The sequence below is a fragment of the Crocodylus siamensis genome, chromosome 3 (assembly GCF_052110815.1).
Source record: "Crocodylus siamensis isolate JL-2025a chromosome 3, ASM5211081v1, whole genome shotgun sequence".
NCBI lineage: Eukaryota > Metazoa > Chordata > Crocodylia > Crocodylidae > Crocodylus > Crocodylus siamensis.
The window spans coordinates 97,618,345-97,638,702 of NC_143397.1; the positions used below are offsets into that span (position 1 = coordinate 97,618,345).

At 43.7% G+C, this 20,358-nt stretch overlaps 1 protein-coding gene across 1 annotated transcript; it reads left to right on the forward strand.

Moving 5' to 3' along the window:
* The first annotated feature begins 19,011 nt into the window (after positions 1-19,011).
* Positions 19,012-20,082, forward strand: TMEM215 (transmembrane protein 215). Its single transcript, XM_090037243.1, has one exon. The coding sequence runs from the start codon at positions 19,070-19,072 to the stop codon at positions 19,772-19,774; it is 705 nt and encodes a 234-aa protein (XP_089893369.1). The 5' UTR covers positions 19,012-19,069; the 3' UTR covers positions 19,775-20,082.
* Positions 20,083-20,358: the final 276 nt, after the last annotated feature.

A 20,358-nucleotide genomic window follows, 5' to 3' on the forward strand; every position in this document is an offset into this window, starting at 1 on the left:
TCCAGTTGAATGGCACTTCACTCCTACTTGAGATCTATAGAGCTGTTCAGTTTAAAAAACAATTTTTTTTTCCTGCTAAGGGTGAATTTATTCCCATAATAGACCTTCCTCTGTACTCTTCATTGTCTCACTCGCACATCTTCAGATGCCTAGCTTCTTCTCTCTTCCCTCGAGCCTTATGGTATGTTCTGTTATTTTGAACTATTCCCCACATCTTCAGTGCCCTCCCACTACATCTCCCATTCCCATTTTACCTCTTAGGGTACCTGCAGATGTTTACATTGACCTATCTTCTTCTCGTGTTTCTACACCACATTTGATCATTTTGTTACACAGAATGCAGGACATAGCAGAAACATTCAGATTGCAACACCTATCAAGTAAGACCTGCAAATTCTGCTAACACTCCAAACCATGATCAACTTAACTAAATTAGGTGAACTAATTTAGATCAGAAACAGGTTAATCTAGGAACTGTTTAATCTGGTCCAACAAATATCTGCATATGTTCAGAGTGCAGCCCCAGGGCTGGGACAGCCCACCCACTCATCCCAGATCTGGGGCTGCACTCTTCCACAACTGGACTATTTTTAGTCCCCGACCCCTGGACTTCTCCATTCTGCAAGAGAATAGTGATAACACTTCTTTATTTTACTGCTGTGATAAGACTGAATGTTCAGAGTACTTCCTAGCCAAGAATGGGAAACAAGAACAGAACAAGAGAAAGACAATTTACAGGGTCTATGTCTTGTCCTTACTCTGACTGAGTATCACATTGCCTTCCCAGCAGGCCAATTGATTTGAATGGTCTATTCAAATAGGGAAAAGGTATTACTCACAGTGAGTAAAGGTAACCAAATCTGTCCCTCCACAATTAACCCATTACTAAAAATCATAGCTTTCAATGTCACCTTTCATTTTGTGAGCCTCTGGACCTGAGCTAAACAATGATTTGAGACCCAGAAACATGACACCAGCAAGTGTTTTCCCTTGATAATATTATAGCATCCCAAAGCAACATCGTATGTACATTAGGTATCTGAAAATGTGAAATGTCTATTCAAATTCCCACAATTTTCTCCACAAATTACTCTAATGAGTCCCCTGTGAAACAAACTATTAGAAAAGCCTTTGTTAATTTGTTCCAAAGTAAATGATTATCTAAAATGTACACAGTAGGGAGGTTCTTAATTAGTCTGTCATCAGCTGGGGGACTGTAAGTGCCCGTGGCAGCAAGAACCTAATTAATTACTCATCTCACCACATTGCAGCTTTTTGTCCAGCTGCAAGCCTACGTAGTCTGTTGTTCCCTATCCAGGACCTCAAGAGCAGCATCCAGGAGGTTTGCCTGATATTACTCTGGAGTGTCCTCACTATCACTATGCCCACCTGGAATATGAGAGATTCTAAAATTCACTAGGCTTACACCAAGGATGAATTTAGCACTCCAAGAACAGGCTGCCTTGATTTCCTGGTGAAAGGCAACCCTTTGTGCTGTTCTGCTGCAGTTTATTTGAAGATTGCTCACTGAGCTGGATGAAAAATGAAGAGGTCTGGGAGATGGGTACTTGGGGTCAGCTATAAACACAAGCCAGTGTCTGCCCAAGGCACTGCTTCTTATGTAAGATTAGCAACACATGGGCTACACTTATCTAATCTCTGGCATTAGAGCCAGAGGGGAAAGCCACTGGTTTTTATCTTAGCAGCTCGCAGGCCTACAAATCATAAGACTATACCTATGAATAGCGGGATGCCCTGCTAGAACAAAGGTTCCTCTAAACTAATGTACAATATAGCCAAGTGGAGAACAAGCTAAGGGCACCTCGAGCACCAAGGGTATTTTAAAAAGTTTGGAAATTAGAACGATAGGGCTGTTCTTTCCAGATTAAAAAAAAAATGAGCCCAGTTATAAAATTGTCAGTATATGGTATTATGTAAGTCAGAGAGTGTTTATGTCTAAGGTAAAGAAGTTTGTTTGGGTGAAGAATTTTATGTAATCTTTGTAGTTATATGATTTTTTGGTTAAAATTTTGACTTTTCATAACTTACTGGCTGCTCTCTTTATAATAACATGGACATGAGACTGGGAAAATGCTACATACTTCAAGTGCCTTTCTTACATCCTGGACCTCAGATGTAACCAGATTCTGGGGTTCCCTATACTTGCAAGGAAATACAGATTTTGGCTCTTGACCTAGACCTCTTTGGGAAATGCAGCCTGTTACATGAAGGGTATTTTGTTGTTTGCTGAATAAATACAGTTTTACGGGGGAGGTGTTTGTCCAGAAGGCTGGCGATGGACAGCTGCTTGGTCTGTTTGAAAATCAATTAGATTTTGTTTTTTTGATGGAGCAGGAGAGTTAAAATCTTCTATGTGCAGACTATAAGGAATCTTCTTGTATAGAGAGGACTGACTGGAGCAGCTGGGGCCTGACTCTTGCAGCAGAATGCAAGCAGTATTAAAGGTGACTTAAGGATAGGCAGAAGCCTGGTTTCAGCTGGGGGACCTAACCCAGGCATCAGAATGCTTGATTATGTTACCTCACAAACAGATACCTCCTTTGATCTGGCTGCAGCCATTCTGTTTTCAATCACTTTCTCCTTTCCTCCCCATTTTTTTACATAGTCTTTCCCAGATTTCTATGAGATAGCCCATCCCCTTTTAAAAGACAGAACCAAACAGTATACAGATATGCATTTACAAACTTTTCCTACAGAGTGCCTTTGATATTGTTAGAAAGACAGTTTTGACAGCTGGGAGTAACACAGTCATTCCAAACATGCAGCAATAGAAGCTCAACATACTCTATCATTCACTTGAATACTGTATTACTCTATATGTTATAATGGACATCATCTATTAGCCAACTAGTTGTTTCATATCTCCAATAAAAGTTTCTTCTGCCAGTAAGCACTTCAGCGTAAACATACTTTATGTCTTAGGCCAATGGGGAAAATTGCGTGGCTGACACTAAACACAAAGGATCCTTGCCTACAAAGATCTGCATGTATACAACACAATTAACTTGTCAGAGTCCTTATAACTGTATAATGCAATTTTTTTTATTATCTTTGGATATATTGGCTCCTCAGAAGACTATTTGGATGAGATTTTAAGAAAAGGCATATTTGCTCCCCAGCAAGAAAATGACTACATTCAGTGAGGACATCCACAGGATTAATCCATGCCAAGCAAGTGAGATGATCTCCAAAGCAATCAAGTGTATTTTAGTTACTATACAGTGACAGAAAAGATGAGTTTATGAGATGTGGTTTTATGTGTTTACTGTGAAAAAATCTAGAGCTTACATATTGACCACAGAATGGCACGTTTGTTAAATAAAGGCTGACTGAGATTTCCTTTATATGTTTGATCATGCAAGTTCCCAGCTCTGTTTCTCTGTACTTTACACAGAAAATATGAAGACAACAGGACCTCCAGAGCCTATCCATATTCATGGCTGTAGTAATAAAATCCATTTGGGGATCAAAAGTATGTTCTTGAAGAGCCTTTTACAAACTAGTGACACACTGAAGGGCTACCTGGGAAAATGCTTATATTTTCACTGCCATCTTGTTACCACCATCTTAGAAAAGCCTCCTGGATTTGCTGTATGCTCCAAAATGTGGTTCACAGTGAATCACATCAGCACACTGAAGGGTAGATGAGGCCATCACCTTCATTTATGGGGCATCAAAAACAACTCAGGGTGATAAGTCACAGACTATGGATCATGACATGCAGCTGCTGACTTTGTTCACCAACAATATCTCCAACATGTATCAGGCAACAAAAGAAGCTGTCCATTGGCTTGCCAACCTTGATATCATCACATAAATTGCTGATCACACCTGCCAAGATTCAGTGTACCTCTCCTGGCTTTTCTATGAATAATTTCACTAGCTTTCAGCCACGTCTCACCTCTGAATTTGGACTACTATTCTTTGCCGCTGGGCATATCTGACAGTTCTTCTCATTGTACTCCCACCTCTTCCAACCACAGATCTGTATTGGTCCTGTTTATTTTCTACACAAGACATTCACTGTAAAGCTGACTAATTAGCTCAGCAGTAAAACATTACTGTTTATATGTGCAACCCTATCAGGTTGCAGTAGACTAATAAATGACACTGCAGGGTAGTCTGGCTAAACATAAGTACTACTATGCATTGTAGCACACATGTAGATGGTGATGGGGCTGGCTGGGTCACAGGGTGTTTCAATGAGAGGCTAGCCAGCAGGCTATCCCCTGTGCTAAAGCACCCTTGTGCCCCAGTGAGCCTCTCCACAGCATGTGGAGCCCCGCTGGAGCAGCCTGAGCTGGCAGGGGACCTGTCAGCTACGGATCAGCCTGTCAGCCTAGGGCTGTTCTAACTGGCCTCCATGTGCTGCACAGCATCTGGCTGAATCATGAGCAGCCTCCATGCTAAAGCACCCTAGTGCCTCACAGCACTAGGCCAGCTGCCACCACAGCACACGTAGCCCAGTTGGAGTAGCCCATGGCTGGCAGGTTGACCCCCAGGTACCCTGCCAGCCCAGGGCTGCTCTGACCAGGCTCAACATGCTGCACATGAATAAACTCCAGAGTAATATGTTCCAGAGTGTTTTACTCCTAGGAGCATGTTCAAACGGCAGTAAACTCCAGAATTTATTTGTGTGCATTAATTGCACGTGTATCCATGCCTACTGAGAAGTAACTTGCTCTAAACCAGTCCTATCCTGAAGTGGGACATTGTTCTTCATCTCCAGACATCTCCTCATCCCCAGCTGAGTGGTAACTGGGGAGAGAGGGTTACACAACCCCTGTTAAATCCTCAGGTGTTTATTGTACAGCCTCCCCCTTGGGGCAAGCAGTTGTATGCTATGCAGTGATCTCATAGCATATTATCTGTTTAGGTTATGAAAAACCTGTAATGAATACAACAGAAGCCAGGATTTGATGCCCAGAAATTAGAGAGAAAAAAAGATTCACATCTGTTAGTTGATTCTCTTGTCAATTCTGGATTAATTAATTTAGTGGGCCACATTCTTAGCTGTTATAATATGACATAATGTCATTAAATTAAGTGAGCTATGTTGACTTATTCCAGATGAGGATGTTTCTCATTACACTCCTTTGGAGACAGTTAATCAGGGGTAGAAAGAATGTCTTCATGGTTTTTGTATAATTGGGAATTAGCCATGATGCAAATGTAGCACATTTCTATATCTCTTCAAATTTTAGGCAGTACTATGGACATAATAGACAAGCACATCCAAATGCTTGGCATAAGTGTTATTAAGCTTGTATGCCACTTGTATGCCACTGAAACAAGTATAGCAAGGCTAGTACTGTTGTTTAAAAAATGCCTGTCTTGGCATGTCAGAAAGTCCCTGTTTTTTTTCACAAGTGGCTGGCCCTGGCTTAGATCATTCTGCATGTCTTTCCTAAATGGCTTTTGCAGGTCAACCTCCTGTCTAAGGGCACCCAAAGGAATTTTGAATTGGTGTCATTTCTGAGTTGCTGGCCACAGATACAACTATCTAGTAGTTTCTTGGCACCTTTGTTGTTCAAGTACATAGCTCTCACTGTCACTTTTGAGGGACTGGAGCATTCTTCTAGTTGGTAAAATAGTCCCCAAGATCTTAAGGTCATCAGTGAGGGCTGTGCAGATATCAATGACCCTGATACCTTGAGTTACAAAAGCAATATCATTAACCCATATGAATTTTTTCAACATTATATTTGGCATATTGCTTACATAGATGTGTGTTGGATAGGCAAATGTGATAGCTGACGTGATGACAGACACTGCCTACGCAGACAGATGTGCAGGTTGAGATTGTGATGAGAGAGTGCTGGCTGGGAAAGTTTGACAGGTACAGCCAGCCTAGCTGTCTCTGCTGAAAACATGGCCCATATTAGTCCGGAATACAACTGCCAAGTCAGCTGTGATTATGCTTCAATTATTTTATATTACCATCTGAAATAATAACTGAGCTTCCCCCTTTCAACAAGTTCAATGCCCTGCTGTTGCCCAGCCCTCCACTAAACACCCATATTCTGAAACTACACCTTCCTTGACACAAGCCCCAGTGGTGCCCTCCACACATTATCACTCATTCTTCTGGCACCAGAGTTCTGTCAACAGATAGGACAAAGCTCCAGGAGCTTCACTGCTCACACACATGCCCTCTGTTCTCTCCATGATGGTAGACAATGGAGGAATAGGGTAGGCCTTGTGCTGAAATCACTATGAATTGGGCCTGAAGCAATGCAGACCTTGAAGCTGTGTTTTCAGAACAGTGGCATGTAATAACATTATTGCTGGAAAATCTGTGGAATATGAATAACATCATTCATATTCTGAGAAGAAAACTTTGCAGTGTTCAATAGATAGAGTTCTTGGCTGTTTACATTAATTCAGCAGAATAAGTGAAAATCACTGCTTTTTATTTTCCACCTCGGTTTAATGAAGCGTACATTATGCACAGAATAATTCCCAGCATCTTCATTTACTTCATGCTTAATTGATTTTGGAAGCTACAATCTTTCAAGGCATCCAAATACTATGAGTTGTTTGGATTATTTAAATCATAATCTTTCATTTTATTACTACGTGTTCCTCAATCAGGTGAAAAGGAAGTGAACAGTAATCCTAGATTCTCAAGGCTCAAATGGGACTAGGAATTTTGGCTGCCTCGGTGTCTGAGCATCCCTGCTCTCTCTCCCCCAAAACACACACTAGTAGCATGGTGACCAGGGCAGCTGCTCCAGGTGCTTGCTTGGGAAGGGAGCATGGAAAAAACCCCCACTGCCACTGCAGCCTCATGATTGCACTGCCCCAGGTGCCCGTCTGCATTGCTATGCCTCTGACACACAAAACCAAGTTCCTGTAAAAGATGGCCTCAGTCTGGGCATCCCAGTCACTAGCCTGCTCTAGCTTAAATTTCAGAAGAACTTGAAATAATGATTAAATAATTGAGGGGGTAAAATTAGAGATCCCTTAAAAAGTTCTGATATAGCTTTTGGGAATCAAAGACCCACAGATGCTAGATAAAAATTTTCCTCCTGATTACTATATAACTAGACCTTTCAGGTTATTTCCATGCAAGTATTGTATCTTTTGTGGTGCTTTTGTGTGAATTGTGTTCCATAAAGATAGCAGCACATTTACCAGAAAACCTTATTAAAGGGGAAGATGAAGCACAACTGCCTCTGAATGTGAGGTCTTGGTCTTACCAACCAATAAAACTCACAGTAAGTTAAAAAGAGACAGAATTTCACAAATTTACAACCAGATTCTCACTTACTGATATAACATATAGCCCCATTCATGAGAAGTCAGTGGAAGCACTTGAAAAGTAAGGAATGACTCACTACCAGTGGATGTGGTATACCTTGATTTAGCAAAGTCTTATACAACATTCTTGCAGGCAAACTAAGGAAGTACGGACTGTATGAATGGACTGTAAGGTGGATAGAAAACTGGCTGGAACATTGATCTCAGAGGGTAATAATAATCAATGGCTCAACTTCTAGTCAGTAGCCAGTATCAAGTGGAGTGCCCCAGGGGTTGGTCCTGGGGCCAGTTTTGTTCAATGTCTTCATCAGCGACCTAGAAGATGGCATAGAGTACACCCACAATAAATCTGCAGATGATACCAAGATGTGGAGGAGTACTAGATATGCTAGAGGGCAAAGCTAGGGTTCAGAGTGACCTAGACAAATTGGAGGACTGGGCCAAAAGAAATGTCATGAGGTTCAACAAGGACAAGTGCAAAGTCCTACACTTAGGACAGAACAATCCCATGCACCAGTACAGGCTGGGGGCTGACTGGCTGGGCAGCAGCTCTACAGAAAGGACCTGGGGGTTACAGTGGACAGTAAGCTGAATAGGAGCCAGCAGTGTGCCCTTCTTGCCAAGAAGGCTAATGGCAGACTGGGCTGCATTGGTAGATGTGTTGCCAGTAGGTCCAGGGAAGTGATTATTCCCCTTTATTCAGCACTGGTGAGGCCACATCTGGAGTACTGTGTTCAGTTTTGGGCCCCCCCACTACAGAAAGGATGTGGACAAACTGGAGAGAGTCCAGTGGAGAGCAACAAAATTGTGAAGGGGCTGAGGGACATGACATATGAGGACAGACTGAGGGAACTGAGCTTCTTTGGATCTTTGAAAACTCCTGGCGCTCTGGTGTAGTGCCCGAAGACTGGAAGAAGGCCAATGTGGTGCCGATCTTCAAGAAAGGGAAGAGAGTGGATCCGGCTAACTACAGGCCCATTAGCCTGACTTCTATCCTGGGGAAGATCTTAGAAAAGTTTATTAAGGAGGCCATCCTTGATGGACTGGCCCAGGCTAACATCCTAAGGGACATCCAGCACGGGTTTGTTGCGGGTAGGTCTTACTTGACCAATCTCATTTCCTCCTATGACCGGGTGACCTATCACCTGGACGAGGGAGAAGAGATTGATGTCATATATCTTGACTTCAAAAAAGCTTTTGATCTGGTATCCCATGAGCACCTCTTGGCCAAACTGGCCAGTTGCGGCCTTGGGTCCACCACGATCCGCTGGCTGGGAAATTGGCTCCGTGGTCGGACACAGAGGGTTGTAATTGATGGCAGTCACTCATCGTGGTGCCCTGTGACCAGTGGGGTCCCTCAAGGCTCTGTCCTTGGACCCATACTGTTCAACATCTTCATTAATGATGTGGACATTGGAGTCAGGAGTGGACTGGCCAAGTTCGCCGATGACACCAAACTTTGGGGCAAAGCATCCACACTTGAAGACAGGCGGGTGATCCAGGCTGACCTGGACAAGCTCAGCAAATGGGCAGACGAGAACCTCATGGTGTTTAACACCGAAAAATGCAAGCTTCTCCACCTTGGGAGGAAAAACCTGCAGCATCCTTATAGGCTCAGCAGTGCTACGTTGGATAGCACTACAGAAGAAAGAGACTTGGGGGTCATCATTGACCACAAGATGAACATGAGCCTGCAATGCGATGCTGCAGCTAATAAAGCGACCGAAATGCTGGCTTGCATCCATAGATGCTTCTCGAGCAAATCCCGGGACGTCATTCTCCCCTTGTACTTGGCCTTGGTGAGGCCGCAGCTGGAGTACTGCGTCCAGTTTTGGGCTCCACAATTCAAAAAGGATGTGGAGAAGCTTGAGAGAGTCCAGAGGAGAGCCACGCGCATGATCAGAGGTCAGGAAAACAGATCTTACGATGATAGGCTGAGAGACATGGGACTCTTTAGCCTGGAAAAGCGTAGGCTCAGGGGTGATCTGATGGCCACCTATAAGTTTATCAAGGGTGACCACCAGGATCTGGGGGAACGTTTGTTCACCAGAGCGCCCCAAGGGATGACGAGGTCAAACGGTCACAAACTCCTGCAAGACCGTTTCAGGCTGGACATAAGGAAGAATTTCTTTACTGTCCGAGCCCCCAAGGTCTGGAACAGCCTGCCAGCGGAGGTGGTTCAAGCACCTACATTGAACACCTTCAAGAGTAAATTGGATGCTTATCTTGCTGGGATCCTATGACCCCAGCTGACTTCCTGCCCTGGCTGGACTCGATGATCTCCCGAGGTCCCTTCCAGCCCTGATGTCTATGAAATCTAGTCTAGAGAAGAGAAGACCCGAGATGGGATCTAATAGCAGCCTTCAACTACCCAGAGGGAGGTTCAAAAGAAGATGGGTCTGCACTGTTCTCAGTGGTGGCAGATGACAGAACAAGGAGCAATGTTCTCAAGCTGCAGCAAGGGAAGTTTAGATTAGATATTAGGAAAAACTCTCTCACAAACAGGTTAGCAAAGCACTGGAACAGGCTACCCAGAGAGATAAAGGAATCTCCATCCTTGGAGGTTTTTAAGGCCCAGCCCAACAAAGCCTTGGCTGGGATGATTTAGTTGGGGATGGTCCTGGTTTGAGCAGGCGGTTGGACTAGATGACCTCCTGAGGTCCCTTCCAATCCTCATTTTCTATGATTGTTTGGAGCAGACAAGCTTTAGAAATGCAAGGCAGGTTTCTGTTGTCCATTGCACCATCTATTTCTTCCAGGGATGTGCATCAGAAAAAAACTTCTCTTGAACAAAGTTTCATCAAGCCTGACATGAAGGCCGTTCTGCCAGGAAACAGCAGTTGAGTTCAGATGATTGCCTGTGAAGATCAGATAGAAGCAAGTTCTTGTACTACATTCCTCCCCAAAATAAACTCCATAAGTGTGAAAGATTCTGGGTCCTGGAGGATCACTGTTTTTTTCAACTGGAGAAAGAGACAAATAGATTGACAAGCATAAGGATGGAGCTTTTGTCTGCACCACAGGCAGCCAGTGAACATTCTCCTTTTCAGCCAGGACTGAGAACTACAAAATAAGAGCGAATTGCAAAGTGGCTAATGCAGTAAGCCCTCACCTGCAGTGACGAAGCACAGAACACTGACAAAGAACTTGAAAGAACTGCTGGAATAGATCTTCAGAAGGTGTAAATCAGCTGCAAGTGATGTTGAACTATGTAGATGTAGTGTAGCTGAGGCTCTGGCCCAACTATAAACTTGACAAAATCATCAACCCAAAGTAACAATGTGCAGCTGCAGCTTCCCAACACACAGCACTCTATGAAGCCAGTCTACGCACTGAACCTTCCAATAGGACAAAAGAAGGGAAATTTCACCAGGACAGGGCTTATGCTCCACTAGAGTCCTGTTCTGAGAGTTTGAGTAGAACTCTTCAAGAATGAATGCCATTTAGAATTAACTGACAAAAATGTCCAACTTTGATAACTTTTTCCCATCTACTAGGGAACATTCAGAAGCTGGAAATGGAAATGAGTGTTCAGTTTTATCTGTGCTAGCTTTCAGTACTGTAGATTTAGCTTTTGGAGTCTTGGCACTTTAGGGTTGAGATGTTACATCTGGGCCAGCTGCCAGGTGCAACAGAATAGTTTAAAACTTCATCTACTGCAACTTTTTCTCATCAGGGACTTTTTGAAACACATTATGCTATGTCCCATTGGTTTACCTGGTATTAGCAAATCAGCAGAATGCAGGTTACTCATTCTACTTTCATAATAATCCTAATGAGACTCAGTACTGGCTGAAATGGAAATCAGATATATGAAATCTGTAAAATTAAGATGAGGAAAAGTATTCAAGAGAAGTTGTGAAAAGAGACATAAATCCAGTCACTCAGCCAACACCCCTTTTCTGCACATTCTTCCCTCTGTACAACACAGTCTACTCAGTGGAACAAATACATAGAGCATTTCTTATCTGAATATCTGTTTCCTGTATATAACTACTATTCTTGTTTCTTAATCAGCTTGAATCAACCATTTGCCATTTGGCCCAATACACAAGCTGAAACAGTAGCAATTAGGAGTTGATTATGTTGTTCAGTTCCTTGGTACTTCAGGATGATTATGGTTGATCAGCATATTCAGTGTTGATAATATTTATCTGGCAAGTGTCAACGGCATGCTCTCCATTAGTGAAAGGAAAGAAGAATGCATGTCCCTGCCCCAAAGTGTTACAATCTAGATAGACAAACAAGGAATCCTGACAAAAAATACCCTATATTGAGTTCTCAGCATTTACAAGATCAGCTCCGCAAAGTTGTAAGATCCTCGTCATCCTGATGGGTGTCTAGCTGCTTTTTATTTTAGGTGGCACAAATTATAAAAATCCTTTTCTTCTGTGAAGTTTACCAAAGATAGATCTAAAGGAAGAAAAGGTGACGAAAGAAGTTTCACATACTTGGGACACAGATATGAGTGAACAGGCTTTAATAACCAAAGTCCTTTGAATTAGCTACTTACTTCAAATCCTTAAAATATAATTTGAAGTTTGCCAGTTATAAACCATAGCTTGGAAGTATTATAATGACATCTGACATTTCTAAAGCCCCTTTCATCTCAAATGATCATTAGGATGCTTTACAAACAAGAGCCACTTCAGTCAGCACCGAGGTCAAGCACAGCAATTGATAACAGCAACACTGTACAATAGTGTAGAACAGAAAATGAAGAATGCTGTAACCCAGGGGTGTCAGACTCATCTGGTCATGCCCCCTCCCCACTCAGTACAATATGCTGGATCCAGAGTGCTCAGCACCCATTCCAGACAGTCCAGGATTGTACCACATGCCACCTGGAGTGGGCACCTTGTGCACTGGATTCAGAATGCCAGCAGGGGAAGAGGGGAGGTCCAAATGAGGGGGCCAACAGGGCCAGATGAGTTTGACACCATGTGTGGCATGTGGGTCAACTCTTGAGACCCAGGGCCAGCACCTACAGACTCCTGGGGTTTTTTGTTTTGTTTTTTGAGGATCTCTCTTTCACACACAGACCTAATCAGACCCCATCTAGCTTGTGAGAAACAACCAGATCACAGAATCATAGAAAAGTAGAGCTGGTGGGAACCTCAGGAGGTCATCTAGTCCAACACTATCTTAAACAAGTGTTTGTCTAACCTACTCCTAAAGACTTCAGAAACAACAGCCACTCTACAAAGTTTTAGAGAAAAGTATTTCCATTTTTCAGAGGTTCTCTCTCCTTATGTTACAATAGCACTTAAAGAGATGAATTTGTGGAATGAAGCTCCATTATGCTAGATGCTGCATACACACACAGACCAAAGCAATGGCTCCTGCCAAAAAGCACTCGCTTTTTCTCCCAGTTGTGAACCAGACAATAATTTAACAATAAACAGTCTCAGTTCATAATTTTGAAGTTAAAAGTTCATGGGTAAATTTAGCAATCTGATAAGAGTTTTCTTAACCATTTTCTAGGTTTCCCTCTGTGCTCCACCCAGGAAGTCTCTGATATTTACATTACTGTTCCTTGAATTGGTTTCTAGGTCTAAATTTGCCCTGTTTAGTTCCACCTTTATCCTGACATTTTCTATAAGCATTTTCCACTAACAGCATTCTTGTCCTCCAGAGTGGATATTATCTCTTCCATCTCAGTAACCCTGTCCCTTAAATCTGAAGAGCTGTTTTAATGTCTGTTACATATTCTGACATCCACTGTAGTTCATGCTGTATTTGGATAACTCTTTCTTTGCTGAGATTACTAATAACATATAGATTCTCACACTGTTTTCTGCTCCTCTGGTGATATTTTCCAAATTACCTTTTTTCTTAAGGACCCTGAAAAAGGGTTGGGGGGCACATTATAGTTGCCACTCACAGACAGTTTTGTTTTGTCTTTGCTTCAGAACTTTCAGTTCTGGTAATTAATTAGCAACTCAAATCTTAAGAGCTAATACACACAAGTGTGCATACACGTGCATGCACACACACACACATTATATACTTAGTTATATGTTTATAAACTATTTAAACATTGGCCAAATCCCTGACCACATATTTTTAATGTTATAACTCCAGTTTAGTGGCCATTTTTGTGTGTTTGAAGTTAGGCATATGTTTAAATAACTTGCTGAACTGAGGATCAGGTACAGGGAAAAAAGCTATATTGGTTGAAATCAGAACTATGTGTAATAATAATATGACACATAAAAAATAAACTTCATGCTTCACAAAAGCATGAGGAGTGGAAAGGACTAAAATTCTTCCTAGAAATGCGAATTGGCTTGCCTTGCTATAAGGACTCTGCATCCTGACTTGAAGTCTTAAAATGAGGAAAGAGATCTTCCTGAAAGATCTGTACTATTTCAACCAGAAATAAGTGCTTTTGCACTAAGCTTATAAGTAAGGTTCTCTGGCATCTGTCATGCAAGAGATCAGATGGCATGGTCACAGCAAACTATTCTGGTCATAAAATTTACACAAAACAAAATTCCGGCCCATTGCGTCAATCTTCCCCAGAACCATGGAGAGCGCATGCACTTCTCAGTTATGCACTTGTTTTCCTTAAGACGAGAGAAAAAAATATTTCTTATATCATGTGCTATTAATCTAATAAAGAAGATTTCAGGGCTAGTCTTAAAAGACTGCGTATTCCCATGTACCATGGAGAGATTAAGTACCTGGCAACTTATGATCCACTCTGATATTTCTCAAATGTATTACCAACATTCCTAATGTTAAGATGCTGCCAAACAATATTCATTGAATCAGCACCCTCATTTCAGCTATGTCAGCATACATCAACCTCAGATGAACCTCATATAAACAAGTAGACTTAGATTTTTTTAATAAAATATCAACCATTTAAAATAATAGATAAAGGCTGGGAGAACTTAAGCATTCAAAAAGACGAATGACTCTGATTTTTCTCATTAGTGGTGTAGCTTTTGCATTTGGATACCTGGGGATGTTTCTTATTCCTACAAATGGATATTTTTTTAAATCTTGAATTTTTGGCTGTATGACACCTTGTGGCAATTAGTCCTACTGATTAACTGTGATGTGTACAAAAAGCATTTTCCTTTCCTCACGTTTGCCTAATAATTTCACTGAATGTCCTGAGACAGGGAGGAATCCTTGACCTATATCTTCCCTATACCATTCATTACTTTGTATGGCTATGCTATGCCCCTTCCTTCTCATCTTCTGTCTAATTTAAACAGTCTCAGTCATTTCAATCTTTCTTCATATTCAGATTTTTGCAAACCTACCATTATATTTGTCCCACATTTTAGATGCATTTCTAGAGCTCTATTTCTATAATTAATTTTTAAATGGGATAAAAAAACAACATTTAGTACTTATACTCTTGACTGGCCACAGTTAATGAGGAACTATGCAATGGATAGGAGTAGTTCAAATGATTCCTTCAGTGTACATTACCTTACATTTATCAGTATTTAATTTCATCCATTATTATGCTGCTCCCTTACTTAACACTGTTATTAAGGACAATTTATAGAATGGGACACATGAGTACATGCTTAGTTCCCATCTCTTTCACAAACTTCCTATATAGCCTTTCGAAAATCCCTTTTTCTCTGTACCAATGATTCTGCAGTAGGATTCTTGAGCCCATCTATGTGGTAAACATCTCATTTGTACCTTTGGTACTGGCTATTTGTGCTTCCAAATGTGCTTCTTTTCTAGCTTTTTTCATTTCCAGGTGACATTTACAAAATAAATTTCTCTTCCTTTTCTAAGCTTCACCTACACTGGATTTCCTTTGCTGCTTAACCATGCTTCCCTTTCTTTTCCCTCACTTCCCCTGCTTCCTTTTGTGCATACCCACATTCTACAATTCTTTTAGCTGCTTAAATAATTTCCATGTTCCAATTTAGGATTTTAATGTATTTTAGGTTGACTATAAATTTTTTTATATACTCTTTTCTTTAAAAACCCAACAACACTGTCTTACAGTTCAATGTCCCTGTGTTAGCTTTTAGCACAAAGGAAATCTTTCCTTTGAGGAGGTTGGATTTAATTATATTCAAGTAATTATTCCCAAGGGGCTCAGCTTTAGTGGCTTCTTGAATTACCTACACTCTGCTAGGGATGATTTTTTGTCATTATTTTTGGGGAAAGAATACTAAGTTTTAATACAGGCCATATTTCAAGATATAGGTTACACAAGGCTAAGGTCCTATTCCTGTATCCATCATAGTCAAAAGGATTTTTTTTTCCCTTCTGAATTCTACAAAAAGCAGTATTGGGACCAGAATCTTCTGACACTAGACTGTCAATTCAAATTTTAAGCCTTACACTATTTTGCAGTGTCTATTAAAAAATGACTTTAGAAGGATGAAGGAAGAGGAACTAGATAAATCCTACAGGTGCTTATAAAACCAGGGCAAGATGGGAAAATATATTTGTTTTCTCCTTGTGTCATCACTGTATAATTTGTATTGCCATTGAGTACTAGAATAGGGAGACAAAATGGCTAAATCATTAGTAATTGGCATTCCGCAAGCCTCTCCCTCCATTTCATATATACTGCCTAACTTAATATGATCCAGGTTACCAAGCTTAGACCTAAATATACCTCCATCTTTCACAAGCCTAGAAATAAGTCATACATCAAGTGGAGCTTTCTCTCCAGATGTCTCTTCTGCAAGGATTTTAGTGGCAAGACTTGCAACTTCCTCCAGGAATGGGTAACCTGTCAGCCCAGTCTCCCTGGGAAAAGAAATGGAACCCCTCGGGAGGATATACCCTATTGTCTCAGCACCAATTTCTGAACAGTCTTGAAAGTCACCTTTCAGGAAAGTCTATGGTCTCTGTGTTGTTACTGCATCTTGAAGAGCTCTTGAGGGGCCTCATTGTGGCACCTTGATTCATGTATTGACTTATCTGAGTCAATGGCATCTTGGCTGCTAGCAGGCTTGAGAATTTTAAAGAACCCTGAATAAACCCTTGCCTAAAAAGTCTAGGATACATTTTGATCTGTAACACAGGCCCATGCCACAGGTGACAAGCAAAGGAACAGGCATAAAAGCCACCATGTTGGGTTCTCTTTTGTGCCCAACCTAAAGCTTTCTGCAATACTTTCCAGATTTCTGATGTCAGCAATACGGAGAAACAAAGAGTAACCTGAATGGGACAATTCATGTGAATAATGGTCCCAAAACTGAACCCTCAAACTGTCCTGCCTTCTTCCCTGGCATTGCCTGCTATTGTCACTTTATCCCCACAGTATCTTTGTCCTCTAAAATGGAAACTATTTGTTCCTTTAAGTCACTGACTCATAAAAGTGTTGAAACAGGTCATGGGAAGGCTCTCTTCCTCCTGCAGAATTCCTCATTCCTTTCCAGACATGCCAAGTTTCTTCCAGTGTTAATTTTTGTGGTTGCCTACCCCTTGTTTCAGTCTTTTCCACACACTAACATTTTGAGGCCTGGATAGTTGTGAAGATCTACATGCATGTGCCCTACTAGCACTACAGAGGACAGCAAAGGTTTCACTTCCTTAAACAGAAGATGGATAGGTTTCTAACAAGGGTTGGAAGAGACCTCAGGAGGCCATCTTAGACCAACACCCTGCTCAAAGCAGGACCACCCCCAACTATATTATCCCACCCAAAGCTTTGCCTAGCAGGGTCTTAAAACACTCTAAGGATGGAGAATCACAACCTCTTTGGGTAACCTGTTCCAGTGCTTCACTACCCTCCTAATAATGAGAAAGCTTTTCCTAGTATCTAACTTCAACTTCCTTTCTGCAACTTGAGACCATTGCTCCTTGTCCTGTCATCTGCCACCACTGAGAATAGCCTAGCTCCACCCTTTGTAACCCCCCTTCAGGTAGTTGAAGGCTGTTATTAAACCCCCCTCTCAGTCTTCTCTTCTCGAGACTGAATAAGCCCAGTTCCCTTAGCCTGTCCTCATAAGTCATGTTCCCCAGACCTCAAACCATTTTTGTTATCCTCTGCTAGACTCTTTCCAGTTTACCCACTGTCCTTTCTGTAGGGAGGGAGGGAGGGGCAATTTGGTTCTTCTTTGCATAGTGCCAAAAAATAACAGGGCTAGCAACACCCTCAGAAGGTTTTCTATGTCTGTAGTGCTCAACCTTTTGCCCGTTAGGCCAGATGGGCAGTGACCAGTCCATCCGTGGACCCAATGAGATGTCTGGGGTGGGCTTGGCAGAGCCCCATCTAGCCATGTAGAAGAGGATGTAGGGGAGTCCAGCCCCAACCCAGCTCCATAGTTTGGGAAGAAGGCTTGACCCAACTTTGTAGGGAGAAGCAGGCACACCCACGGGACTTGGTGTTTGGGAATCTAGCAGCAATGGAGGGTGACCGTATTAATTGCCACCACTTCCCTGCCACCAAAGATCCCACCTGATGGGGAGTCCTACTGGCTGGATACCATGGCTGCGTAGGCCCCATTTGGCCCATGGGCTGGACATTGACCACCTCTGCTGTGCCGGCACCGTGCTTAAGGCAGGAACAGCCCAGCTCAAGCCAGCCCAGAGAGAGCTTAAACCCTTCCAGTCCTGACGTCCCCAACACAGCGCCAGCTAAGACAGAACCAAAAGCCTCAGTAAAAATTCGGGGTAAATCCAACCAGGAGGCAGGAGAGAGCGCTCTCATGCTCACTAATACACTCACATCCACACACTCATGGTCACTAACACACACTCACCCTCACACTCGTGCACACACACTCAGTCACACTCACGCACACTTGCACTCACACTTTCACACACACATGCTCACTAACACATTCACACTTCCACTCATGCGCACTGACATTCACACACTCCTGCTCACTAACGCTCTGATTCACACACTCACACATGCTCATTCATAGTCACGCTCACGCGAACACACGCACGCACATCCACACTCAGTCTCTCGCACATACACACACTCACAGCCACACTCATGCCCACTCGCATTCCCACTCACACACACGTGATTCTCTCTCCTGTGGGGCGGGGTGGGGGAGGGGGAAGCCCCCAGCAGCACGGTGGGGTGTGCGTGAGAGAGCTGTGCCTCCCTTCACCGCCTTGTTTCTCTTGCCCGCCCAAGCCCTGAAGGCCGCGATGAGGGACACCCCGCGGGGTCCCTGCGAGCTGCGCCCCCTGCCCCTGCCCCTGCCCCGCAGGCGGTCGCAGCTCCCCCACGCGAAATGCCCCCCCCCGCCCCACTTGCCTGTGGCTCGCGGTCTCCCGGGCGCCGCTGCAGAGGCGCGGGGCGGCGGAGCGGACACACGTGCTAGCGGGGCGCGTGTGTGGCGGGGCGGGCCGGGGAGGGGAGCGCCCAGCCCAGCCGCTGCCCGTGGAGGAGGTGGGGGCCGGGGGTGTCCTGGCTTCGCCCTCCCGCTCCCCCTGCCCAGACGCCGGCTCCCGCCTGCGCCCGGTCCGGCAGCCCGAGCCGGGTCCCCGGGCCAGGCGGCCCCTCCCGCTCCGCCTCTGCCGGCTGTCCCCCGGCGGGCTGTGCCGGGCTGCACGGGAGGGACCCGGCGGCAGGATCCCGGGGAAGAGCTCCGGCACCCCGCCTCGCAGACCCGGGGAGGTTTGCAGCCAGCTCTGCCTCCTAGGAAGACAGAGGAGCACATCATATCTGGCCAGGGATTGGCTTTTTCTCTCTCCCCCCCTCCCTCCCTCCTTGGAAACTTTGGGCTTGTCACTCCAGCTGATCCTTCACAAGAGCAAGTTCTCCCCTGGAGGATTAGAGCCCCCCAGCTTGGAGAAGGGATCCAATGCTCTGCTGCGGTGAACCATGAGACCTGACGACATCAACCCTAGGACTGGACTGGTGGTGGCTTTGGTCAGCGTCTTCCTCGTCTTTGGCTTCATGTTCACTGTCTCGGGGATCAAAGGGGAGACTCTGGGAGACATCCCTCTCCTGGCAATAGGACCTGCCATTTGCCTGCCTGGCATCGCTGCCATTGCCCTCACGAGGAAAACGGACGGCTGCACCAAGTGGCCCGAGAACAAATGCCCCTGCTGCAAGAAACCAAAGGACAGGGAAGTCATTGAGCTGCTGAGGACCCCCTCGGACCTGGAGTCAGGCAGGAGCAGCTGTGATGAGCTGGCCAAGAAGGCATACCTGAAGGACAGGAAGGTCCTCAAGGGAGATGACTCCGTGTCCATTTGCACCACAGCAACCACCACTACGCCAGGGGAATGCAAGAGCCTGCTCAGGAAGGTGGACCAAGAGGAGATGCTGAGATACCTGGAGACCTGCTACCCAGAGATGCCCGGGAACGTGTTCGTGGGAGATGGCTCCACTTACCGTGCCTTGGAGAAGCAGTGCTCTTCTCCTACCTGGGACAGCGCAACCTGCCCTGACACAGAGGACATTTTTGTTGCTCCAAAAGACAGCATCATTGTCTGTTCCTACAAAGAGAACAGCCCTTACGACAGATACTGTTGTTATATAAACCCAAATGAAGTCAGCTCGGACCATGAGACCATAGTCTGAAAGAAGCACATTTTATAGATATAAACAAATGTACGTACTGATACAAACACTATAACTTTTAGCTCTTATAGGGTAAAAAAAAAGTAGCTGATTGCACTGCATGGGACAATCTTCATGTTGTTACAAATTTAACCCGGTATTTGACTGATGCTCAAACCTTTTGTGCCTGAAATACTCTTTCTGTAAGTAAATGAGCATGTTTAAGGTTAAGAACTCATTCTGCTCTTTGGAAACCCATTTTGTTTTCTTTTTCTCTGTGTTGAAAGGCTGAATGTTTTATCCAAGTCCCTAGACAAGCTAACAGGATGAAAACAGATGCTGTCAGCTAAAATCAAGACAAGAATCAAAAGTCTGGAGTTCTCAGTATAGAGTAATAACATGCAATATGGATGAGTGGGTCTTATGAATAGTGTCACTTCCTTCGTGTCAGAAAGAAGTGATGGAATTCAACGTGCAGTTCAATTAGCTGGCTGTCCAACGTTAAGCTGTTAGAAAGGCTTTGCAGTTGAGACTTAGATTCAAGACTGTTTCTAGGTTTGTGCTCTTATTTGGTTTCACAGTACCTTATTTGAGAAAGCAAGAAA

Excerpts from the sequence above, each read along its gene's own strand:
- TMEM215 (XM_090037243.1), top strand. The coding sequence starts at position 19,070 with ATGAGACCTGACGACATCAACCCTAGGACTGGACTGGTGGTGGCTTTG.